This window comes from Neopsephotus bourkii, unplaced genomic scaffold (assembly GCF_033783945.1).
Source record: "Neopsephotus bourkii isolate Nb327-2 ecotype Australia unplaced genomic scaffold, CSIRO-AGI_Nbou_v1 NB_756, whole genome shotgun sequence".
NCBI classification, from domain to species: Eukaryota; Metazoa; Chordata; class Aves; order Psittaciformes; family Psittacidae; genus Neopsephotus; species Neopsephotus bourkii.
In genome coordinates, this window is record NW_026901254.1 from 952,065 (window position 1) to 978,928 (window position 26,864).

General features: G+C 38.1%; 1 protein-coding gene across 1 annotated transcript in view; it reads right to left on the minus strand.

The window, feature by feature from the left end:
- Positions 1-2,943: 2,943 nt before the first annotated feature.
- LRRC1 (leucine rich repeat containing 1) overlaps positions 2,944-26,864 on the minus strand; it is a 69,745-nt gene continuing 45,824 nt past the window's right edge. Inside the window, exons 5-14 of the mRNA XM_061354985.1 lie at positions 26,011-26,067; positions 24,349-24,412; positions 23,532-23,606; positions 21,627-21,771; positions 19,496-19,614; positions 18,414-18,497; positions 8,975-9,090; positions 7,906-8,078; positions 6,127-6,263; positions 2,944-4,214 (exon numbers count right to left, since the gene is read on the minus strand). Of these exons, the coding sequence (XP_061210969.1) occupies positions 4,056-4,214; positions 6,127-6,263; positions 7,906-8,078; positions 8,975-9,090; positions 18,414-18,497; positions 19,496-19,614; positions 21,627-21,771; positions 23,532-23,606; positions 24,349-24,412; positions 26,011-26,067 (1,129 nt within the window). The 3' untranslated portion in view covers positions 2,944-4,055. The remainder of the gene's footprint in view (positions 4,215-6,126; positions 6,264-7,905; positions 8,079-8,974; positions 9,091-18,413; positions 18,498-19,495; positions 19,615-21,626; positions 21,772-23,531; positions 23,607-24,348; positions 24,413-26,010; positions 26,068-26,864) is intronic.

A 26,864-nucleotide genomic window follows, 5' to 3' on the forward strand; every position in this document is an offset into this window, starting at 1 on the left:
ACGTTGTTTGGTTGGGAGTTCTTTCTGTTCTTGCCAGACTATGGAATCATGACTTTCAATAAAGAGAACTCACATGCAGTAACTGACAGGTTAATATTAAATCCACTCCACAACTATGGTGGAGTGCATTTAATTGGTTTTCCCCAGTTACCTGTTTAATAAAGCAGCGTGCAAATTTTGTAGTGTTTCTTCCCTTGCATTAAATTCACCTCCCAAAAGACTTAGAGAGCAATTATAAAAATAGGTGTTTGTAGAGAGAGAAAGAAGAAGTTATGCATACAAATTATATTTACTACTCAGGCTCCTCAAAGCATCAGCAAGAGAAATAAGCCAGAGCCCGGCAAGGGAGGGCTCACCATACAAGCTTTCAAGAACAAACACTGCTTCAGCATAACAAACATCATCAGCTTTTTTCTGGATATAGAATACAGTTAAAACTGGGTGGAACTCTACTGATGCTGTTTTGAGGACAAGTGTACCCAAACCGCTTTATAAAATGCACACATATGGAGCATTCAAGAGATCAGACGCACTGATGGGGTCCAGGCTACTGTGTGGAACGACATAAAAGTCACTCCTTCATGATAAAGCTGATGTGAATCAAACATTTAGAATCTGGGGGACAGAAAAGGTAGCACTTGTCACTTTCAGCCCTGAAAACAAATGACAGTTCAAATGCTATTATTCCACACTACCAGCAGTTGTTGTCATACCTTAAGCTTTTACCAGCCTGGAAAAATCACTTATTGCTAAGCTCAAACACCCTACATTAGACTGTATATACTGCTGAGCTACCTGCAGCAGAACAGAATCTCAAATCGCCTCACTCAAAAAGCACAAACAGAAGAGATTAACAAGATACAGCAATATACAGTGCTCCTATAGAAAACTAGAAAATATACCTACTTTTTCAGATCACCCAGGTATTCACTGAAAAAAAAAACCCATGACGACCATCCAGACTTTCATTACACAGATTCAGTAAGTGAAGAGAGGTGGCAGTGAAAAGCAAGGGCCACCAATACTCCTTCTGGGACAGCAGGAAGGATGGTTTGATGATGTAGTATTATATTCAAATATGCAGAACTTAGCAACGCTGAGGCCTGTAAGGCTGCAAATGCTGCACCAGGAACAAGCTGCCCAGGAAAGTGTTGGAATCACCATCCCTGGAAGTGTTCAAAAACCATGTAGACGAGGCCCTCAGTGATATGGTTTAGTGGTGGTCTTGGCAGTCCTCAGATAATAGTTGGACTTGATGACCTTAAAGGACTTTTCCAATCTAAGTGATTCTATGATGGACTCCAGCTTTTCTAACCTCCCCATCAATCAACTGTGGCTTCTAGTCTGAGCTCAATTTATTTTCTTTTGCAAATGAATGGAGGCAAACACCTTCAGTAAGCAATTCATACCACCTGTCTTTGGCTGATAACAACAGGGAGACAATACTAGCCACTAGGAGGAACGCGAAACTGTCCCAAATGAAGGCAATAAGCCTGGATCACCCATTTCTCAGCAGCCAGAGAAGCAAAACCAAGCATTGCTTTTACTATTTACAAGGAAAAAAAGGAGAAAAAAGAAAAAGAAAAAAGGGGGGGGGGGGGAATGTATAAAGAAAGACAAAAAGAAAACAGACAGACTGCTGACTAGTTACTTCATGTCAAAGCCAATACAGCAAGTAGTGCCTGTCTTCTGGCTAGGTTTGGGGCTTTTGGGGCTGCAGCGCAGTCTCCACAGGCCTGATGGAATATAGAATAACTGCCTACAGACAAAGCACCTACCACAGAGCTGTAACAAGATTTACTTCTTGTTTTGACTTTACCAGGAAAGATGAGGTGCACATGGGCAGTTAATTATTTTCATCTGGTGGCGTATTAGGCAAGGCCCAAATCCAGGCTTTACACATTCATTTCATTGTGTTGATGGAGCTCTCCCATTTATATCTGCAGCAGATGCTAAAAACAAACCGCAGCCTCCAAATAAAAACTTGGCATCACAGAGCACAGAATCTTGCTGCCTTTGGCTTTGGTCTGTCTTTTTTAGGAACTCATTTTCATCTCAGACGGGTTTGCCAATGTTTACTTGGACTCTGGGTACAAAGTTTCCTACATTTTTAAACTTTTGCTTTGTCAGTTCCAGTAAGTACTTTAAAAATATAATCTAGCCAAGGTTGGAGTCAGCCATACCAAAACATCATTTTCTTTCTGGTTTTATTTTAACATTAGCTTACCAAGAACAACTGGGAGAACTCTGCCTTGGGAGGCATGAAACTCCATTACCTTTCAACTAACCTATCAATCTGCAGCACCTCCTGCAAAGACACAATACCTTGAAACTTTGGGATGGGAAGAATGATAAAAATTAAGGTATTTTGCAAGTTAGATTTGAGTATTTGCAGATGGCTTGCAACACCTACTTGCTCAATATCATAAAGAAAGCAGTGTCTTTTGTAAAAGCTTCAAATCAAAATTTATAAAGTTAAATTACAAAAATTATCAAATATTTCAGTTATTATTTTAAACACAGAAGTTACTGTGACTTCCCGGATCTCATTTCCTATCGTCTCCCAGAAACCCTCATATAATCAATACTTACTGGAAAAAATGTTCAGCAGAACAAGAGATGTGCTTTGCCATACATGAAGTGTCAGGTTGAAACTTGGGTTCATTGCATTAGTTCACACCAAATATGTCTAATCTTTGCTCTGACCTCAGGCTGCTCAAGTCTGAGCAAGTCAATGGTCTTTGTTAGCTCATGGCACATACAGAACACAGAGACACCAAAATCAATCTTTATCAGCCCTTTGCAAAATTGTTATTTACTGAATTCAACTCAGTTAATACTTACTTTTATAAACAAACCAGAACCCACAGTTTTAATAAGACCTTGAAATCAGAATTGGACCACTGGAAGTGCAACACAGTAACAATGATCGTAATTCCAGTATTAATTCATACATTCTTTAATTGCTATTTAATGATACAATAAATCTATTGAAGCTTTTGAAGATTTTATTATGGTTTTATATGTCTATATAAAACCACCAAAGCACTTTAACGAATCATGCTTTCTTGTGTAATACATAAAACTAATTTCATACTGTGCTTCTGAAAGTCTATTGTGATGTTTTTCAAGTTATTTTACAGATGGCACATTTAAAAAAAAGAACAATGGAAGCATGAATTTCTAATGACTGCAATGCAACACAGCATCCAAAACATGACGTTTTATTACAACTAAGTTAAAGTGTGAGTGCATTATGTAATAAACAATAGCAGTTTGGTCATTTTAATCTCAATCCTGTTTACAACAAAACTAACATTTGTGCTTCACAACCTAAAACCCCATGATATAAACATAAGTTCTCTGCTTCAAAGATCCCAACAAATTACGGTCTGAAAAACATATCTGAAACAGAAGATCAATTTTAAATCTACTCACTTTCCTCGAGAATTGCTATGTTTGAGACTACTATGACATACCAGACACAGTAAGGCACAATGGGTGGTCCACATGAATGAATGCAGTTGTCCATGAAACTTGTTCTCTTTCACAAATACTAAAATATGTACCGCTCAAGATAAATTTTCTCTTAAAAATGAAATACATCATCTTGTTATGAAAGTCCTATACAAAAATTTAAAATTTACATCATCTGAGCTGCCAAAAAAAATAAAAAAGTGTATAAATTTTCCACAAAACTATATTTCTCACCAGCACATCCAGCCACTGGAAAAAGGATATCCCAGCACTCTGAAAAAGAAAAGCACTATTTCTCCTGTGTTTAAGACAAAAATATTGTATTCTGCATACAGTAGTGTATTATACTTTAAAAAGCCTAGCACTATTAAAATTACAATATTGATTTGGAAATTATTGGTTCACTGCCTAGATGAAATAAGGCACTTTCTTCCAGTGGGCAGCACTTTTCACGTATATGAAGATGATGAATCAGGTTCTGGTTAAAAACAAAAAGGGGCTCAGTGATGTCCCAGAAGGCGACAGGAACATTTCAACAGCAGGGGAAGACACAGGAGGTAAAACCTGGAGATGAAACTCTACACAGAAGTGGTCACTCTGTCAATGGCATTATTGACCTCGTTTTTGTTTGAATCCAGTCCTTTAGCAGCATTCATATCATTCCGTAAATTCTCCACTGTCTTTTTCATGTTCTTTAATTCTCCAGGGTGTGGAGTGGCTCGCCTTAGAAGTGTTCTCTAAAAATAAACAGCGCAATAAGTGGTTTTGCCTTTGTCTCTTTGAAAAACAACATACACTTTCAAGGCTTTAGCATTCATGTAGCAAATACTAGGTACTGATTTTTTCTCTTCCCCCCCCCTTTTCTTTTTCGAGCTATCATGCTCTCTACTGAACATTATTTTCATAGCTGCTTGTTTACAAAGACAGCGAAAGAGGGTTTCAGAACCATCTAGAGCGATTTTTTTCCTCTCTTGACCTACTAATCTGAAAGCCACTCAAGGGAACTACAATTACAAGTTATGAAGTGAAGATTCTTTCATAAATATAGTTGGGATTTTTATTTATCTTTTTCCCCAAAACCCATCCAAGTGATGTAAGATCACAGTTCAATCAAAAACCATTCAAGATGGTTTTTCAAAGAATCCCACAAGACCCTTTTCCAGTGTCAAATACACGTTTGCCTAGAGCTCTGTAAGCCTTCCAGCCCTACCACACAGTTTGGTTCTCTTGTCAATTGAGAACAAGTATTTTAAAGGGAAGAAGAGGGGGTATTTCTCATCCATCTTAGACACAAGAGCATCTAACATCATTGTGCTGAAGCCTTTACAAGGAAAACAAAATTTATGAAAACCCCAGTTAGCATCCAGATTAGAGACCAATAGATCACCAAGGATAATTGCACAAGTATGTATTAGTATAAAACATATATACATACAATTAACTTTTCAGTTAATTAATCTAAACTGTGCATATTACAGCAGAACTGGTGACCCATGAATGTATTGGTCAAGAATACTTTGGAAATCAGCCCTTCCTCCTCCCCAGTAGGATCATAGACTTCTTTTTCCCCTAAAAAGGTTCTTGCCTCAAGTCAGGTTGTAACACCATGACTTAAAGCAGTTATTATTAATACCTGAGCACTCGTTACTCCGTGGACATTCTCAGATTGTCATAGTTGTTAAGAAGCCTCATTCTGAACTCCCTTAACAGTCAGTCTACGAAACATGCTTGCCACAAACATTTAGTTTCTGTAACCACCTTACTTGAAAACTTAAATATTTGTTTCCCTACAAACTACGCATTTTTATAGTCACTTTTTAATGTAAGACCATGTTTCTAGTGTGCTACAACCCAAATAGTGCCATGAAGTATCTCAAGCTGAGCTCTGGATAAGACCACAAGCAAGTTTTTAGAGCATTAGAGAAGCTCACTGAAACTCTATCTGACTGAAGTAGTCTTAACCTTTATAAAGAGTTTTAACTGTTAATGAAAGTTAGTAAAGCTAAAGATCATGTTGCGTTTTGATCTTCAGGACATGCAGAGCCCAATATAACAGAGAGGTCTTATAAGTACAGTGACAGATGTTCCCACATCCTTTGTTTAAGCAGGATACTAATGAGCAATGTTCTTGCTGTTTATGGACACTATGGTTGTTTCAATGCAAATGGTGGAGGAGGGGAAAAAAAAAAAGAAGAAGAAATAAAGAAAAAGTATGAGATTGTAAATAGAAATTATAGAGACAAACAATGGAAAAATTAATGGAGACACATGCCAGAGTGCTGGAATCCTAAATTAAACTCTATATACTTTCAGGCAGTAAAGCTTCACAGATGCAAAGAAAGATCCTATCTTGTTTCTGGAAAGAAAACATCCTGAGCAGGCACAGGAAAACAAAGCAAACCAAAGACTGAAAGACTGTCCTGCATCAGAACATAAAAGTTATATTCAAAGCAGAAAGAAAAAAAATTAAAAAAGAACAAGAAGAAAAAGGCATTTTAAGTCAATATGAAAAGTTTTGGTAATCAACATCTGCTACGAAAATCCACAAAAGCATGCAGTCACAGCTGAAATATTTATAGCACGAGAGCTCAGATACTTTTACAACTTTGCATTAAAGTCACAATGTCTGCAAAGATGTGGAGAACATACCATTTCATTATCCTCTTCATCTTTTTCATCTTCTAAAAAGCGAATTGCACTGACTCGATTCACTGCCCGCTCATTCCATGTTTCATCTGACATTTCATTTACCAAACTCTCCAGCGCACCACATCGTGGTAGGTTATCTGTCAGAATAGTAAAAGGTAACTAAAGATTCACAGCAAGTCTGAAACATCAACATGCTATACTTTTACTAACTGCAATATCCAACCAATCACACATCTGAGATTTACAATTGTCTATTTCTACTTTTTCCATATAAAACAGAACTCGCATTGATTTTCTGTTATCAAATACATGCAATAGTTTTTGTATAAATGAGAAATTTCTGTACTCGGACTGTTTCAGGTTTGTGGCAGTTTTAGAGTGCTGACTATATGATTTAATATACTTGGCATTATATATGCCTTTTTCTGCATCATGGCTGCCATCTGACATTAGCCAGCTCTTCAAATGGCTCATTGCTTTTACTGCTCTCATCCTTTCAGAATTGTGAGGCATACACATTCTACAGTCTTAATTCCAAGCCATCTACCCTTGAAGCCATGAGATTCATCTGGAGAGCAGGAAATCTAATTTCTAGTAGTGAGGCCTTTAGAGAAAGTCAGTCTACCTCAGTTACTCTTCTTGAACTAGATTAATCTCTAAATCTAAAGGGGTTAATTTGTTTTTTAATGCAATTTGTATTCTTAAAATTCAAAAGTGGGCAGAAACCAGCCATTTCTACAATTCTACTGCTTTAATGGTTTCTATTTGCTCTTGATGCATAGTACTGAAAGAGTAGAATTAATCTAGGTAAGTTTGGGTACCTCTAATACAGATATCTACAGCTGAGCTTTCCTCCTCAGGCTCCCTTTGTACCCAGTGCAGAAGAATCCACATGATTTCTTTTAAGTCTATTCTTGGATGAGATAAATTACTCTCCAGTGGTTACAGCCAAAGTTTAAATATTAGCACAGATGAATCCCCTTGAATGTTCACACACAGCTATAAAAGCTTAACGACAAAAAACATCTACAAGTTATTGCAGCAGCAATCCAGCCAACAGTGAAAAAGAGTCTAGGGTTCCATCTGACAGAGGCAAGTTTTAACACAAAAGGTAAAAGCAACTTACACTGTAATTTTACATTTGTTGAAGATTATAATAAAGTTACTGTAAAAAATCTTTGCTTGAAAGAAAACTAGCTTTCTAAGAAGTAAAATGTCTGTTACCTACTGTGTTCAAGGCCAGATGCAGCTTTGAGCAAACTGGTCTAATGGAAGGTCTCCCTGTCTACGGCAGGAAGGTTGGAACTACATGATCTTTAAAGTCCCTTCCAACCCAAATCATTTTGTGAAACTATGATTATTACTAGCTATGCAATTATTTTTGTAGTAAAGAGACTGTAGTTGGAAAGCCACCGATTCTCACTATGTATCTATATTTAAGATGTATAATCAATGCACATAAACATGGACATAAACTACTTGGCCCACTGGCAAGCCTCAGAATAATATGATTAAGTGTTCTTCTTCCAGGTCTGTATTTTATTTATTGTAGCTGGTGTCACTTTATTTTCAATAATGTTCACAGCCATGTTTTTCAAGCCTTCTGAAAACTAGTATGAACATTTTAAAAGAACTTTGAAAGTGAAAATTCTATCAGAACTTTGTTACTTTGCTCATTCGAGCTTATGCATGTTTTACAAATCTTTATGGAACAGACAACTCAGTAAACAAAGAAGTTGTACTTCTGTATGTAATGAAAAACTGACTGCAGGCACTCACCTTGGCAACCAGGCTCAGAAGGCATTTGAGGAAGCAATACACATGTTAAAATCTTTTCTCCTGTTTCAGGGTCTGTGTCAGTCTGAAACGTCAGCAAAGGTTGGGACTGGTTATCAGACAACCACAAAGCCTTCAGCTTTAAGGTAGTCAATGAGATGGGAAGATACGTTAGCCTGGTTCAAAAAAGAAAAGTAAAAGAGTCAGAGAAATCTCTAGGAGATGTAATAGATGGTCACAAAATTGACTTTTAAGTATATAACCCTGAGTTGGAATAAACAGGATTGAGATCAATGACTCTAATAGAAGACATTGCAGTAGTCAAACCACAACTACTCCCTTCTTTCAAAAAGAATCTGCAACTTAATTTTATACTATAATTCTCTGTAGCTATGAATAACAGATAAAACAATGCTGAGGTTTTACTACTGCAGTAAAACAGCCTGGAAGGCAGACAGCTGCTTCTTCTCTGAAGCCTTATATATAAACAATTGCCAGAACAGAAATATGTAAATGCCTATGAGACAATTACATTGCACAGATGAGATGCCATGTGCTTTCCCCCCCCACCCCGTTAACTTCCTAGTAAGCAATGAACTAATTCGCTGGTTTATGCTTCAATCCATTCCTTTTTTTGCATTTTGATGTGTGAAGCATATCAACTAAGATTTATGAGAAGCCACAAGGTCAAAGTGGCATTATTTGTCACTTGCACTGCAGCTCTAAGACAAGACACTCAATGTTGCTTAACATTAAGGCTGGTAGTTTCAGCTGAAACTCTACCAAATGGCCTAGATTCTCAGTTTTAACTCAAAACCACAGAAATCCAAAGGTTGTTTTAATGCTGTCTTTTTCCTCAGGGCCAAAGCAATCCAGAAAATGCCCTCATGACAACACACTAAACTACTCTGGGCCAAGGGGGAAGACTACTTTGACATTTTCAACAGTAACGCTAACACAAAAGTCGTAACTGTTTTTTTTTATTGCCGCATTCTTAGATGTAAACTGTTTTGTGGCCAGAAAGAATTAAGTAAATCCAGCAAAGGAGCATGACAATACAAAAATCTCTTACCTATTTCCTGCAACATCCAGGACATGAAGTTCAGTGGCTTGTGAAATTTCAGAGGGAATTCGAGATAATCTGTTGTCACGTACAGAAAAGACATTAAGACTGCAGCACCCCCCAATCTATATCAGAGAAGACAAGGGGGAAAAAAAAAAAAAAGAAAGAAATGTCTGGTTTTGTGGCAGCACGACAGTATAAATAAAGGCATGCAGTACGGGTCACGTAATGTGTCATAGCGCATTCAAGAGACAATGCCTGCCAGACACTTCACCCAGAGGTACAGACTGCAAACAACCGTTAGCTTAAAATAAGTCTGACCTGAAGCAAGTCTATTGGTGAAGTTTCTTGAACATCTGTGACTAATGTATATCTTTACAAATAGGTTAGGTTCTACCTACCTTTTAGAGCACTAGCTTAAAATAAGTCTGACCTGAAGCAAGTCTATTGGTGAAGTTTCTTGAACATCTGTACAAATAGGTTAGGTTCTACCTACCTTTTAGAGCCTTCCACACCAGGAAGAGATCAGTGACCACAGAGGTGCCACATTGTAGTCAACCCTCACAAACAATACTAGCTTTAGCTTTCAACTTCTTCTAGCTTTATGCTTTACATACTAATTCTAGTTCCTTGTCATAACTTCAGATAGAGGCAAGCACTATGGGGCTTTAGGGCAAAATGCTAAATACACCAATCAACTCCCAACATTCATAAAGTCTATACAGAGTAATGAAGAGTTCACAAAAAGTAGTACCTTTGATGTCCTGTTTTATTAGAAGCATCTAATTTCAAGATCATTCCCATATGAACCAGCAAATTTAATCTAATATCCTCTGTCTCTACCAATTAATACAAAGATAAGCATCTGCTTCCCAAGTTAGTTTTTGATGTAAAAGATAGGAGCTTTCAATTTTACCTTCAAAATACCTATATTTTGCATCAGAAGTATATGTTTTCAGAAAAATAAACCATCTACACTTGATTAAAAAAAAAACAGCATTCCACTTTTTATTCCAGATCATAGAATCATAGATTGCAATACTACTCCTATAAACACCAAGATTATTAGTTTTAGCAACTTGAAAGCTGCTTCAAGTAACTTTGCTCCTATTCATGAAGGAAACTTACCTTTGTTTGCTTATCATATGCAACTTCAAAAAGCACTGCTGTTTTTTTGCCAGTTCCAAAACTTACCATGAGAAGGAAAACAAAAATATTTCTTCTCTTACTCCAAGTATTAGAGGCAAAACATCCCAGTGCCTTTTGAAGCTTGAAAGTTAAGGAGACTGAAAACCTAACTATAGACAGCAAACCTACTGAAAGATCTTAGATCAAACACTGGATGACTTCTGTAGCCAAACACATATAAGAAGGTTCTGTCACAATATAGCCAACATGTCACTACATCTTGGTCAGGAGTCCTCAAATCTGAGCTGAAATTATTTATGTGTTCTACTTAACTGTCACTTCTGTCTACAAAATCCACAGTTCAGCCCAAACCCAAGCTTGAAATTACAAATACCACAAAAGCTTTTCTACTTATCAAAGTAAAAATCTAGTTGATTTAAACTGCACTATTTACCTAGAAAAAAGCCATTTTTTAAAGGTTGCAACTATGACTTAGAAAATGAAACAAAAAGTAATGGAGCATTTATTCCCAACTCACCTTCCCTTGTATCATAAACACATTCTAATGGCAGAAAGCAGCAACCAGCCCCCAGTCAAGGCTTCTGATTCACAAACTAGTTACAGCAAAGTTACAGCACAATATTCTCTTGACAAAACAAAATCTGGAATGGTTTCCCTTAAATCACTGCACTCTTAAGATGCAGCTATTCCACAAGAGTATCAGCTTTCCCAGGCCTGTGGGTATGATAGGAGCTACAACCTTGTCAGACATTTTAGCTCATGAAACAAAGCCCCTAAAAAAACAGCACTCAAATTGTGAACAAACGATTCTGCTCTTCACTTTAAAGCATGTATCAATTCTTAGATTATGTGCTTTGACACATTCACAGAACATAGTGCCATATAGAAAATAATAATATATACACACACACACACTGTCTCATTGGTATATCTAACATGAGGAGCTGTGAAAAGCAAGAGATAAATTAGTGAATGTTGATGAGCTAGCAAGGGATGCCCTAACTGCACACAAAGTGTTCAATTTTCCATGAATGAAGTTTGAGCTATTCAGTCTTGGAGCATGGAGATCTAAACAGTTTAGCAGAACAAAGTAAAGCCATGCAGCTCTGATGAGACCCAAACTTCTGTACTTGTGACAATGGAAAAATGCAGCAGTGGAACCAGCCGGCCTGAGTCGTCATGCATTTAAAGCAGTTTAATGAGAGGTAACAGTAGAACCATGGACTGAATAATACTTACAGGGTTATCAATTTACCTGACCCATAATTTTCCAAGCAGCTAACAATTAAGAAAATATAAGAGATATTCATTTTTTTTTTTCCATACTGGACAAGAGCATGCCAACAAATGGAGACAAAACATACATTCTTCTACTGCCAAAGAGGGTTAGAACTCCAGAGTTATTTTAACTTTGCTCTATCAGTCAATAGGCAATTGTTCAAACGTTTCGTATCATTCAGGGGTAGTGAAGACCTTTTTTTAAAAAACAAGGTGGCAGCGGGAGATAACAGATGGATACTGAAATATTTTTAGTGAAACTTTTTAGAAATGCAGGCAGCATCTAAAAAGCAGCATCGGGTGAGATATCACAGAGAAAAAAGACAAGCTGACAGTTAAAAAATACAATCTTTGTCACTTTGAAAAGAGATGGCACCCATTCAGCAGTACAGAAAGACATCAGGTCCAACATCTGAAAACCTAAACACGAAGCAGTACCACTGAGGCAAAGTGCACACATTGAACGGCATGCTGAAAGGGAACCATCATTGTGACCACCATGAAGTAATACAGTATCAGAGCACCACTGGTTTGGCTCAGGGTCACTAACTGACACAGAGTCATGCTTTCCAAGGGTCTGATCACATGCTTACAACAGGCTTTGCCAAACCACTGCATAGGCATCAAGTACACAGTCAAGACCACAGGCCCATTTAACAGTTAAGCACAGAGTTCATCTTGAGCACAGACTTCAGTTAACGGGGACAAGCATGTGCTTAGTTTCAGGCACATGAGTAACCACTCCAAAGACTGGAGGCTTAAAGAAGTCCTCCTGTTCTTCTGTAGTAAGCTAGACATCAGGAAAACTTGTCAAATGAGTTGTGCATGTCTAAGTCATACTCCTGAGATTTATTTCCTTCTAGCAGCTTCAATGTAAAGGTTATTCACTTGCCTCATCACATCACTTTCAAAGATCAGGCTAGATAAACCAAGAAAATAAAACCCATTCATTACTCAAGCAGAAAATCGTTGTTACTATGTAGTGCTAGTGTTGAGATCACTGATTTTACAGCGCTGTTAAGTTTGAATGAAACTGTTTATTTGGATTCCAATGGACTTGCTTCAGAGGACGTGTGACACTAGGCCTCCTCTCAGTTCTACACAAAACTCTACCCCTGTGGAGGATTTTTTGACTCTCTTCTATCTCAGTCTGAGCTGCATCTTTCTAACAGCTTCCTGTTCTGGAAAAGCAGTAAAACTTGGGAATACATAGTGGGGATGTCAGCTTGGCTGATAAAACTCTTCTCTACATTCTGGATCATGAACGTTTACCACTTCAGCCTCCTGCTTTTTTGACATCCACATACCCACTGTCCATCTTTCCCAGTCATCCAGAACTGCAATTTTTATCACATCATTGCTGATGCATCTGATGACTCCCTTACTGAAGACAGATAATTGTTCTGACACCTGCATCAGCTCTCTACTTTTGATTTCCTGACTTTTATTCCACTTCTCTGTTACAATAACCTCATGGTTGCCATTTGATTTTTCCTGCTAACACCACCTTTGCAACTTTCTGGATGTAAACCCAAGTGTGCAGATTCATCCCTTCTCTTCCTGTTTAGATCCTTCCCAAAAACTCCGATTTGCTCCCTCTCAAGCCCAGCTGTCAGTTACAGTCATTCATCACCACAGACAAAATATTACTGATTAGACATCCTCACACTCTTATTGCTCTAAAGCCAGTGTTAGTTGACTAACATCTTTTGATTTCTGCATGCTAACTGCTCAAGATCTATGAATCAGTTCTGCTGTCCTTTACCAGTTGGCACCTTTCACAATGAAAAAAAATAATTAAAAAAGACATTATGACAACCACTATAATTATTATTCTTTACCATGTGACTAGTTAAAGTGCAGTGATATCTCTTTGATTCAGCTCTCAATACAACTGTCAGCATAGCAAACTCTCACTGGGTTTACACAACTCTGATAAATATACTGGGAATTTAAACACAGTTCCTATTGTGTTGTAAAATCTTTTCCAGAGTGTCAGAACCAAAATTTTGTTTGGATTCAAAGTAAATAAAGTCAGAATGTTCCTTGGTCCCACTAATACTTTAATTACAAGTATAGAATACATTTACAGGTGGAAGAAAATGCCCAATTTACTATTAGTAACTATTATTAATTTATTATTAACTTTAAATAGGCTAGGAAAATCTTTGGCAAACTCACTTCAACACTCCCTGAGACACTGGTTAATAGTATGGGAGGAGCAGAGCAAGAAAATTTCTATGCCCTCTGACTCAAGACAAGTTTTCCTGCATTCTTCCTTAGTGCTTTTTTCCCTTTTAAGACACACACACACTTTTACACAAGCGAGGGAAGGCACAAGCCATTGGAAGTTAAAACTAGAAACAGCAAATTAGCCCCAACTTGTTAAATATATATGTATATATATATTGCAAAAGCCAGAGTTATTGCCAAAAAAATCCCTAACATTTTACCTACTGTAGTATAATTCTCACAATATACCTCAGAGCCAGGAAGGACTCATTACCAGACCTCTGCAGGTTGTAGAGACTCATTAACAAAAGCACATGAACTGGAAAACATTCCAAGGAGGTTATTTATGCAAGAGCCAAAATCAACACACCAGTTTCACCAGCGTTCCAGTGCCAGGGTGGGATTTCAATACCAAAGAGTCACCAGGCAGGTCTTTCAAGTTTAGAGGGAAAAACATTTGTAACTATGAACAGGTTTAGACATTCCCCATTCCTGCTGAAGTCTGTTTCACCACTCAGTTCAGTGAGAGAGGGATTGAGATGTGAGATTCTGAAGATGAAATCTGTAAGTGACGCAGGTCTTGGTCATACATCCTGCTGTTCCATGTTTTACCTTATATATCACACCAGATAGAGAAGAACCTTTGAACCAAGAAACTTTGAGGGCGTATTTGCACACAAACTCCTCAATAATCTTAAATCAAGAAATTACACATGAGGAGGTAGATAATGTTTTGGCAAGTATGCACTGAAACACCCCAGCAATGAAATGATTTGACAGGTTGATCCAAAATCCGATCCTAGTAAACTGCTAACAAAAGAAAACAATCAAAACAAACAAAAACCCAAATAAACAAATAAAAAATCCAAACAAAAAAAAAAACAACACACCCACCACAAAAAAACAAAAAAAACCCCACCAACAACAACAAAAAAAGGAAAAAAAAAGAAAAACCCAAGCTACCAAAAACCCCACACCACCACAAAAAAGTTAGACCTCATAGATTATCCATCAGGTTATATTAAAGCAGGCACATAATTTCTGCTATCCTATCTATAAAGCTCTCTTTGCTACAGGAATAATTCTGGAGGGAAGGAGAGACACCAGCAGGCAGATGTGCTGGATACAGCTACTCTTCCCCCTAGCGAGAGTCCCGTTTTTTCTATACACATTACCAGACTTAGTTCCTCTCTAACAGAAACCAGCAAAGGCCTGTCCCACACCCATCTCATGTAAGGATGAAGACCACAAATGCACAGCTATCCTAGCACTCTGTAAGGGAAAGAAACAAGAGAAAGAGGGAAGAAAAAGAGGAAAAAGAAGGTGAAGACAGGAAGCAAAAATATCTGCATTGAGTACTCCTGCATCTGCCTCTGTCTGTGAAGGGGGAACCAGTCTACAAGTCCTAATTGATGTGTACAGGTTTGAGACCCCTATCTCTGCCATACTATCTCAGGAGACATCTTAAGCAACACACAGCAGTCGGGGTGTTGAAAATTACTGCTGTCAGAAGCTTGTGCCTGGTTTTAAATACTAATTAATCAGTTTGAGATGAAAACAACTGGAAAAGATGGATGCTTTCTCACTGTCAAGCAGAACCCTCCAGACAGAAAAACAGTGACGCATTTTTCAGTTTTTCTTCAGTGCTGTACACCAATGCATTTTGTATTATTCTCTTCTCCAAGTCAGCAATGACGAGAAGGAAAATGACATTTTGCCGAGACACCAAATTGTTCCTCCCAGCCATCCAAAGGGAAGCTCAGAATTGGTATCTTCGCCATTATCAGCGCCCCCAAAGCTGCTCCTGCGGATGCTTTGTGTAACAGCAAACAGTACTCATTATAGCTGTGCTCTCTGTTTACGCAGAACATTTATCTTCTAGAACTATGAAATGTGACTCTTCACTGAATTCCTCTGAATTTCAACCGAAAAACTTGTACTACAGAAATGTTTACGTTCACTTCAAAAAGCTAATGGTTGAGAAAAATACTACACAAAGAAAATGCAGCTCCAGGAACAGAAGAAAGATGAGAGAGTAATAGTTTTCTTTCTGTTTCTGAAACTAGCATTTCAGCACTGTTAGAAGGCAATCTAAAGACTTCAAGGAAAAGTGGTTAATTGCACAGCCTGAGCACATGGAATTGAAACTGAAACTTGAAAAAATGAAACTGAAAAGTCTCATTAGCTAGACAGTAGCTTCTGCAATACATGCATATTAACAGTATTTTTGAGACAAACCATTCCATCAGTTGTTTATGCTTTCCCTTTGTTACCATTACCATCTTGGAATTCAAATCAATCAACCCAGAGGGTGGAAATGACCCTTCAGTTAGAGGGGGGCTGACTTTCTTTAAAACTAAAAACCAAAAGAATTTAAAAAATCCACAGAGCAAAACAGAATTTAATGAATCATTCTGGAAATCTTACATTAAACGTCGTTTCAAATGTTTGCTTTAATGAGAAAGATACACAGGTATGGAGACATTTACAGGAAAGAAAAAAATCTGTTCCAAAGAACTGGATGCCAAGATCTGCTTCCTCCATTTCTCTGCCAAACTCCCTGGGCACCGCCCTCTCCCATCTTTATTTCCTGGACTCTCTACAACTCTCAGCTCACCTCATTCCAGATCCCACCCTTCCATTTCCTCATCACCCTCCTTCTCCAAATATGTACTCATCCCTGACTTTATCCCACCCCTTGTACAGGTGTTCCCTCCTCTTTCTCTCTCTCTCATGTGCACAAATGTTGTCCACACCCGTTCTTGTTCTTCACTTCCCCCTTCAATATCCCCAGCGCCTTCACCAACTGGGGAATGCTTTCCATCTCTGAAACCCATTTCCAGTTCCAAGTCTCCAGGTTTCTGTTAGCATGAATTGCTTTACTGTTCTGCACCAAGCCTTTGACTCTGTTAATCCCCCAAAACATACACACTCCATATTCACCCTGCTTTACCTGCTTCTAAAGCCAAGCCTTCTCCTCTCACCTGCTCCTGACCCTGCTCCTTCCAAGCCACACTGCTTACCTTCATGCACTGCCTCCAATACCATGAACATCATTAACTTAGAAAAAGTGCTTATACACTACATAAACTATTAATGGCCAATCTGGAAACAAAGAGTATCAGTAAAACCTTACACGCTGTAATAAGCTCAGAGTGATTCTGCTTAGAAGTGAACTAGACACAAAATGGTATGAGTCTCAAGTAGAGATAGTTTAGGACACCTATGTAATGTATTAAATTAAGCTCTTTGTAAAGGCATTAAAAGTTTTCTGCTGAATGAGCACAAGATCCAAACTGTCATCACATCCCAACCCAGAAACACAGTTTCCCCAAGGTCCTGCCTTTTGCTAGCATTTATGCAACTCATCTGGGTACGCCCTCTGCAATTTTCTGCTCAGAACCAGCAGCAACTCTGCAGAGGAGATACCGTTCTACTAGAGGAGCTGCAGTATTTACGTCTTCTCTTTGCTACCCCAATCTTATTAAATGTATTTTTACAAGCCAATCTGTAAAAGGAGCAATATAGGCTATCATGGAGCCCTGATTAGGTGACTGACCTGATACAGCTCAGAGCTGGGTCGTTGGAATTGTTGCTGTTCATGCCACAGCAGTATCCTCTGCCCCTGCTCAAACCCTCCTCTTTAGACTATCATCTCTCCCTTACCTCCTGGTTCCCAGCCACTTTGTTTCCCCCTCACACCTCCTTCTTAAGCTGTCCAAGCTCAGTAATTAAGCGGCTATTAGTTACTCCTCTTTAGACTATCATCTCTCCCTTACCTCCTGGTTCCCAGCCACTTTGTTTCCCCCTCACACCTCCTTCTTAAGCTGTCCAAGCTCAGTAACTAAGTGGGCCTGAGCAGAAGTGTGTAATCACTAGCCAGAGCTGATGCTTTCCTCAATTCCCATCCACTGGCTGCCATCTGAGTACATACCCTTCCTGCTCTTGAAGTGACTTAGAAAGGTGGACCTCAAAGCCACATGTTAGAAACAGATAGGAAAATTAAGAGGGAGAACTACTTGGACAAAAATTACAGAGAAATAGTGCAATCAGAACCATCTTGCAGTCCAATCACAGGATGCTGCTTCCCCTATGATCTTCAACATTCCTTCCAACACAAACCATTCTGTGATTTACTGCTGAATTTAACTTGTAAGGCTTTCATTATATTTAGTTTCACAACAGAAATTATAGCCTCCTTTCATTCCATATATTGCTAAGATAGACAAGAAGTCCTAGGGATCACAGCTGTAAGAATTGAGGCATCAGTGGTCACGTCAGGTCCTCGTATTTGAAAACAAAAGTAGTCCAGACATCTCCAAACCCAAAGAGACTGTCAAAACAGTCTGTGAATAATTTTTCAGAACATGAAACATTCCATTAACTCACAAGAGTGAAGTGAGGAAGACTCCAGCAATATTTTTATACTACGTGCAGAAGAGGCATATTGGTGTTTAAATGCATTCACTCTACCACAACTCTCAGAGTCTTCAAATAGCGCTGGACCTGACACCCACATTGGGAATTAGTAGTTACAAACTACTACAATTAGATTCAAGCCTTCTTGTTCAACAGCAAGGACATCTTGCACCTCCAAGCCACCAAATCACCACAGCTGCTGTTAAGATTTATGCTGTTCAGATCTAATGGACAAGTTTGTGGTTGTGATCAGTCTGGAAGGAATACACAGTGGATCCAGGCCACCTGTTACATCCAGTAAGCATTTGAAATCATGAGTTTTCTGTTTGTATAATCACATCCGTGAGAGTTAACAGAACAAAAAACTTACTTCTTTGGGTAAAGATGTTAATTTGTTTCTATCGGCATTCAAATTGTTCAACTTCTTTAGTTTCCCAATGCTCTTCGGCAATGACTGTGCAAAGAAAACCAAAAAAATATGCAAACACAATTTACAAATTCAGGGTCAGAAGAAAACTTTTCTCATTTAAAATGAATAGACCAATCCATTTTCAAAACTGGAATGTTGCTAACCCTTGTTACTACCAGGCCTTCCAAAGGATATCTAAGGGTTTATCTTGCAGAAGAAATGTCCAAGGAACGTCAGTTTCTAATGCAAATTCACTGATGAGTTAGTTATCTCTGCACTGAGATGACAGATGTGTAATAGCTGTGTACAGAAGTATGTATGCAGAATGCCCATATTATCTAACTTTCGGATCCCTAAATAGCTAATTGATAGGCAAGCTTCTAACTTAGGTGCTATGAATTGACCTCCAGAGAGGCATCCTTCCAACAGGCTTAAACTCCTAACTCAACCAAGCACCAACCTAACCTAAGAAATGCTCAAACCTAGACCTTTAAAAAGTTCTGCTCTCCAAGTGTAAATGTCATGTGAAAGCAGTTTCAAAATAATGGAAGGAAACACCTAAAGGAAGGAAGTCTGAGATTTTACTTTAGTTGCCCACATATGTTGAATACCAGTCTGGAGATCAGCAGAGCAAGGAACAGTACAATAGCAGCTCTGCAGTGCTTGGGGCTTCTATTCAGTTCCAACAAGTCTGATCCAGATAATGCACAGCAAAAACTGGCACCACCACCATACAGCACAAACTCAGCATTAAAAACACAACAAAGTAAGTGATACTTGCATTCCACATGCTTAAACTCCCTTACTGGCCATGAAAGATTCAAGAGTGAATATGTAATTGCTTAAGCCTTTGGAAGGAAGGATTGTTACTACGTACAACTTGAACTTCAGCATTCATTTAACAGGTAAGAAATAAGATGCATTTATAGGAAACTTGCTACTTAGCAGTAGCAAGGGTAACTAATCTTACAAGCTAAGAGATTCAGCACTTAGCAGCAAGTCTTACTACTGCCAGCAATTTGAGCAGCCATGATCACGCTTACCTGCAGCTGGTTTTCGGTTAGAACCAGTTCAGTAAGGCTTTCGCATTCTCCAATTGAATCTGTTAGTTGAATAAGTTTGTTCTGATCGACTTTCAGAATGGAGAGCCTCCTCAATTTTCCTGGAGAGAAAGAATACATTTGCTTAGTTTAGTAACCTCTGATACCTGCTTGAATTGCAGAGAATTTTACTGCTGCAAAGCTTTTAGAAATCTTCTAACATAATTTTTTTCAGGTTAAAAAAAAGCTAATCAAGCACTGCTTCACTTGGTGCTTGAAATATTTCTGCAGGTTTCTAGCATCACTGAATTAATATTTACTATTAATATTCCTATCCAATATTTAAGCATATTGAATTGTATTAAAGTTGCAATCTGAATGATAGCCCATGCAAATTTCAAGGAGGTATCTACCCAAAGGCCTATAAAGAGGACAAAGTTATCATTATTAATTATACAATGTTTATTAATAAAGAAGTATTCAGAGAGCACCTACATCTACTCATCCAAAGTAGCCAAATGAAACCAAAGTGACAGCCCAAATCCAAACAGGACCAAGGTCTCCTTGTCCTAATACAGAACCCAGTTAGTCAGACACGAAACCCAAGTTTATTTTCTGGACTAGAAATCAAACTTCTTTGAAGGCCTTCTCCCCAGGAAGGACAAAATACTGTTTCAGAGCAGAAAGCTTGCATATTATTATTCCTTTGTACCTCTTTTTTGGTCTTCAGTGCAAAGCAGAGATGCCCCAAGGAGAGCCCGAACAGAGAATTCAAGTGACATCACCAGCTGCTGACATCTCCCTGCCCATCCCTACATGATACAAAATACCCTAATAGGCTGGCACATCAAATTTGCTGATCCCAAATCATTAAGACAGCTGATACACAGAAAGACAGCAACCTAAACAGAAACCTGAGGTTCAGCAAGAACCACAGTTATGTACCTGGGCAGAATAGATCTGTACACTGGGTACAGGCTGGGGAGGGATAAGCTGAACAAGAGCCCTGCTGGAAAGGGCCTGGGGACTATGTTGAGCACACCAGATTGAACATGAACTAGTAGTGAGCTCTCACCAGAAATACGTAAACACTGGCTGGACCACATTAGGAGAACCATGGGCAGCAGATCAATGGAAGTTACTATATCCCATCTACCCAGCACCCATTAGGCCACATCTTTTAAATCATACTGCAGCCTTTCAGGAGGTAAATACAACTCAGTTTCTGATGTCAACTGCACTGGCCAGTTCAGATCATCAGAGAGGGCTGCTACAACTCTACCAAACACAAACTAGCCAACTGTAGGACCCATAGTAGTCACCCCACTCCCCCAGGTTTAACTTCTAGAAAAATATTTTGCTTTTCTTAGGCTTATATAGCATACGGAGGGAAGGCGAATGTTTGTCTGCTCTTTTCCACATTCCCAGTTAAAGCAAGTCCTCCTTGAAGAAGGCAGACTCCTGCAACATAAAAATCTCCAGAAAAAGTTGATGAGAAACAATCTCTTGCTGACTACTTGTCACAGCTACTGCAGGGTTAACATTTGCCTTTAAAAAAGGCTCTGGTAATGCTTCAGAAAACACTCTTCAGTTATTAAACCTGTTTTAAGGGGTCAAACAGTGCAAGGTTGTAGTTTGGATACCCCCTCAAGGGTGAGGTGTAATGGGTTGAAGCTGAACAGCCTTCCACTGGGTTCAGTATAGGAATAATCACTTGCAACTGAAGCTAATTACACATCCCCACTAAAAAGGACATACTTTTTTTCTAGTGATACTGTCAGTCAGTCTTATCAAGACCTACAGCATGTTACAAGCTAGAATTTTACAATGTTATGATGGTGACATGGACACGGTAGGAACAGAGAGGACATAATAACTTTCATTTTGTTCAGGTAGATATCAAGTAAAGACCAAAAAAGGATTACAAGGTAGTCATTATGCAGATAATTAAAATATGAAATTAATAGAGCTACGCATTTCATAGTAAGCAAAAAAAAAAAAAGAAAAAGAAAGACAAAATGCTGAGGCAAGACCATCTTTTGCACAAAAGGACTTCAAAAGACTTGAAAACAAAGGATTTCTAATTTAGAGTGGATTAAATGGTTCTGTGTGATAGCATGCACCTTGTACTTACCAATGCCATCAGGTAAGACCTGAAGTAAATTCTGAGAAACAAGCAAGTCTGTTAAAGATGTCAGACCACTAATTTCTTCAGGAAGGCATTCCAATTTATTTTCAGAAACATCCAGACAAAGCAGGTTTTTCAGGTTTCCTACTTCCTGTGATACAAGGAAAAAAATTTAAGTCATGCCCAAACATGTAACAAAGCAATTTGAAAAATGTACCATGGCAATGAAATTCCAGAAAGAAAAACAGTTCTCGGAATGACCTCTAAATTGGCCATTCTTTGTATGACCTTAAAATGCAGAATGAAGGAAATAACTACATTTTACATATGACAGAACAAGTGATCCAGACAGTTTCTTATTCTAACTATTAAGACCAGCTTCAGCAGTCGAGCAAGGTATGCTAAGCACACCCAGGCAAGCACCAGCCAAAACTGGAGTTTTGCTCAAGTAAAGACTGCAAAGTTGTTTTTTCAGAACTAGAGATTATCAGCCTCCATGTAATTAGAAGTCTGCCCCTCCCAATTAACCCTAGGCAAATTAGGATTAGTTTCTCCTGGCTGATACAGCAACATGCCATGACATCTAGGGATTTCATATCTTCAGATCTCCCAACTGCAACAAATGTAGAAATAAGAATAGGGAGTGTTGCTCTAGCAAGCATATTTGAACTGTCAAATTACACTGCCATCATCTACAATTATTAATGATTACTTAATGTATTTTTTTACAATGGTAATCCAACAATTAGCTTAAAATTCTGACAGAGGAGTGACTTTGTCCCTATCAGCCATCAGAGCACACTCCCATTCCTCATGTATACAGGTACCCCTATACACACTCCAGAATAGTTCTCATTTTAGCAATCCAAATCATATTCCAGGGAACAGAATGGCTGGGGAAGAAGTGTCCTTTACTTTTACATATATAAAGTTTTCACACAGTGACAGCCTTGATCCTAACTGACAAGATCAGTCCTTTTATTTTGGAAATGTTTGCTTCTCAAGAGAATCTTCCATTAAACATACACAGACACCCCTTTTATCCTACAAGTTCATCTTTTGGACATTAAACAAAATACACAATAATGGCCAGCTTCAAGAAAACAGCTGCTGAAGTCACACTCAACCTTTATGAGTGAGTATCAGCATTTAACTACATCTACTTAAAAAATTATTAGGCCAAGCCAACAACAAAGCCAACAAAGCCCACTAAACTGTAGCTCATTTCCAGCTAACACTGTTGACAATGAGATCAATACAGCAAATAAAAGCAAACTGCACAAGGAATGAAGAAAAACAGGTTTTGGCTCTGAAGAAAAACTTTATCACAGTTCTTAAGAAAGAGAATTTAGAGCACTGTAAGCTTTAAATGCTAAGGCCCCTCATCTCATGACTGATATCAGATGGGGGATTTGCTTGCAGAGATCAAAATTTCTATTTATGGCAACAGTTCTGTTATTGTACTTCTCCAAAACACTGTATTTGAATGGATGAAGGTGACTAAAAAGAAAAAAAACCCAAAAAAAAAAAAAAAAAAAACAAAAACAAACAACCCCACTGATTCATCCACAAAACTGTCAAAACTACAATTCAGATAGACACAAAAGGTGAGGGTTAGCTCAGCCAATGAGTGGCTCCCTGATAGTTGAGAGTGTTAATGGCAGATGTGTCATCCTTTAAATTGAACAGCTCCTTTGTCAAAATGTTTAAAAGAAAATGTCTGACAACATACGATACCATGCACAACCCCTTGCAGAAGAACTTAAAAAAACTCTTACACATCCAAAACCAAACCCAGGCAATGTGAACTGAGAAAACTATTTGATTTTAAATCACCTCTCTGTAGGAGTGAACAAAAAGGTTTTGTTTTAAAAGCATCTTCAAAACAGCATCAGTAGAGCTCATCTTTACCTGAGGTATTTCAGCTAATTGGTTTCCATCCAACCAGAGATCTTTCAGATTGAAAAGTGCACCAATTGTTTCTGGCTATAACATAGAAAGTAATAATGTTAAGTAGCATAGGAGCTTCCAGTAAACCCAAATGACCACCCCATAATTACGGTTTGAGAAACCCAATCCTTACTCCAAGCACTACTTAGAGGTACAATGGTTAAATGCAGCAAGGGTGACTGTAAGCATTTGGGAACTCCATCATACAAATTAATTGCTATAGCTTAACAAGCTATCACACTTTTCCTGCCATGCACTAACAAATTACATGCACATTCTTAATCTACTGCAAATCCAACATTTAATTGAGTCATCTTAAGGGAGATGATGGGTATCTTTTGGTAGATCTATCTACCATAACACTGAGACACTGCGATCCTCAACAGTTTGCCTCAGCCCCTTCTCAAAGATTCTTACTCCCTGTGTGAAAATAGCTGAGCTTTCATCTGTGCTCAGCCTGTCCAGCTCCCAAGAGAAGCCCATGCATTCATTGTAACTGCAAATACAGGCAAGAGTTCCTGCCGTTCCACTCCTTTTTCTTTCTGTAGGAAAAGTCTGTGCAGTGCTCTTATTTTCTAGAGATCAGCTGCAGCTGTGTTGGGTAAAGTAACATTGTACTGAACAATACTAAGCATCTCACTGCCAAAATTCATCTGTATGTATAAAGCCACTCCCTCCATAAATTTTTCCTCCTCAATTTTCAAAATCTTACGCGTATTTAATCTAAATGATGCATAAAACAAGACCAATGTGCACTTTCAATGGCATGTTCTCTTACCAAGTGATAAAGTTCATTGTTTCCTAAATCAAGTTCTTCTAGCCGCTGCAGCTGGGCAAGTGATCTGCAAGATAAGTCGAAACAAAACCACATCAGTCTAAACCAACAGAAGCCACATATATTTGAATGAGTTCATTTTACTGTGACTTGTATTTCAAATTACGATGTATTATAGACAGTTATTTTACTGGGCATAGACTACTTTCAGTAATACCTTACTGAAAAAAATAATTTGGTTTGTCAGTGTAACTGTATGCCCTTTAAACATAAAACTTAGTACAGGCATTCAAATAATTATTCTTTATTTTAACCATCAGTCCCTCAGAGTGGACAATGTCACAGAGTTTAGTATAGTTGGTTAGATTTATTTTTAAGGGAAACCTACAGTTCCGCAACTGGATAAAAATTCCCTATAGTGATCATATATAACAGTGTGATTCAAGAGTCAGTAAATCCACCATTTATTTCTTCAACATGATCTATCTGTTTCTGAAGTATTTCAGGTTGGATTTGAGGATGCAAACAGAGGAAAGCCCATAAGCATGTAAAACAAGTTCTTTGAACATGAGCGTATACAGAGGGCCATCTTTCTATTTTAAAAGCAGTCTTCTGCAGAGCTCTTGCTTACCTTCCCCAAAGCCACAGTAGCACAAAAGCCACGACTTGTCAGCTACATTACTGACAGTCAGAATTTTCCAGAAGCAATAAAATGGTCAAGATTTACTATAGCTTTATTTTGACATTGCATCGCAAAACCTAGCTAGCAATTCATATCTTCTGACCACTGACATTTAAAGTGCCATGTTAAAATAATAACAGCTGCAACCAAAGTACTGGGTAGACTGACAGAAAAAAAGGACCCTAAAGAAACTGGGCAAGAGATTCTGATTAAAATAGGCTAAATCCATTGCAGTATTTACTAGATTATGCAAACAAGCACAATAGGAGTCACCAAATCTATTGCAAGAAGCAGCCAGGTCATAAAGGAAGGAAAATACTTCAATAGATAAAGAAGAGGCTTCTTCCAGGCAGCCAAAAAGGATCCCCAAAATATAAGATATCTGATTAACCTTACAGAAGACCCCCAATTCCCCTGCCATAACAGAGACTTCACAGAAATATCTAGGTATCTTCCTTCCCCAAAAATTATGGAGGGAGGAGTCAGACTTCAGACATCAGTAGGCCTAGTTTGTCATCAAGGCTTTAATCTCTTGGTTTTGGAAGCTTTTGGTTACTTAGCCCTGAACACAAATGCTTATTTAAATGCTGTGAAGGTCTAGAGTGGAAATCTCTCAGATCCTATTACCCTATTTTCACAGTTATGAAATTTCAGCATGAAAACAACCCAAACCACCATTCTCACATGCTGATGTGCTCGTTCAAGGTGTGCAGGAAGAAACATTTAGTGCTGCTGTGTTTTATACAAAGTATTTTTACAGAGCAAAACCAACTGACACAAGACTGCAGGCTCCTGCTACTAACCAAGTACAACTCTATGTATGAAATACAGCTTTATTTTAGTGGCACCTAATTAAATCCATTACGTGTTGTTAATTCCCACTGAATATTATTTTTAGCTGTCATTCACTTTCATATGTTACCAGATTTTAAGACTAAGAATATTTTATGCTAATACAATCAAACACATGAAATTTCACTTACTCCGGTAAATATGTCAGCAAATTTTCTCTAAGTTCCAGTGAGGCCAGGTTATAAAGACTAAAAAAGAGAAAAAGAACAAACCACATTTTGATGCAATCTTACTTTTTATATTCCACACTTTCAGAAGAAAAGTGTGTGTTTACACAGTTTAAAACAAAATTGCTGTGAACCAATTTTCTTGTTTTAGTTCAACCAGACCATCATGTGAAAGGCAGTATACAAAGACTGGAAGATTTTGTTTGTTTCTTTGCAATACTTCAACACCTTAAAGCTAGAAAGTAAACAGAAAAACACAAGTTTCCATTTGTTAGAAGGTCCATAGCTGCAAGTTACTGAAGAGAGCACGTTCAATATGAATTGCATTTACTTACTCGCTTTCAGAATCTGGGCTACCAAAGTTACAGAGCCTCAGGTAAAGCCATCATTGTTCTAATGCTGGTGTGCTCATTACTGTAAGTGACATTACGCTTCTAAGCAGCTCACTTACTCCATATCCCAGGCTTTTACTCACATCACCATAGCAACATTCAGATTTTTCAAGGGCTTATTTATGGCTAAATGGGACACAAGGAGTCAGACATTATCCCAACACTATAATCTGTTCTAATCCTCTAGCAACCCAGGGAAAAATAAAAATCAGATATGGTGACTGCAAATACATAGTTTTCTACAACAGAACATTGCAGGGAAGGGGGAACAGTGTGCTGGGGCTTAAATAAAATCTAGATTAAAAAAGAAATTCCACTAAATTTGAAACACATGTTAAGCCTCAACCCAAAATGTTTTTGTTTGTACACCTTAGGAAAAAAAAAAAACCTACAAAAAAAATCACCACATACTCAGACCATATAAAA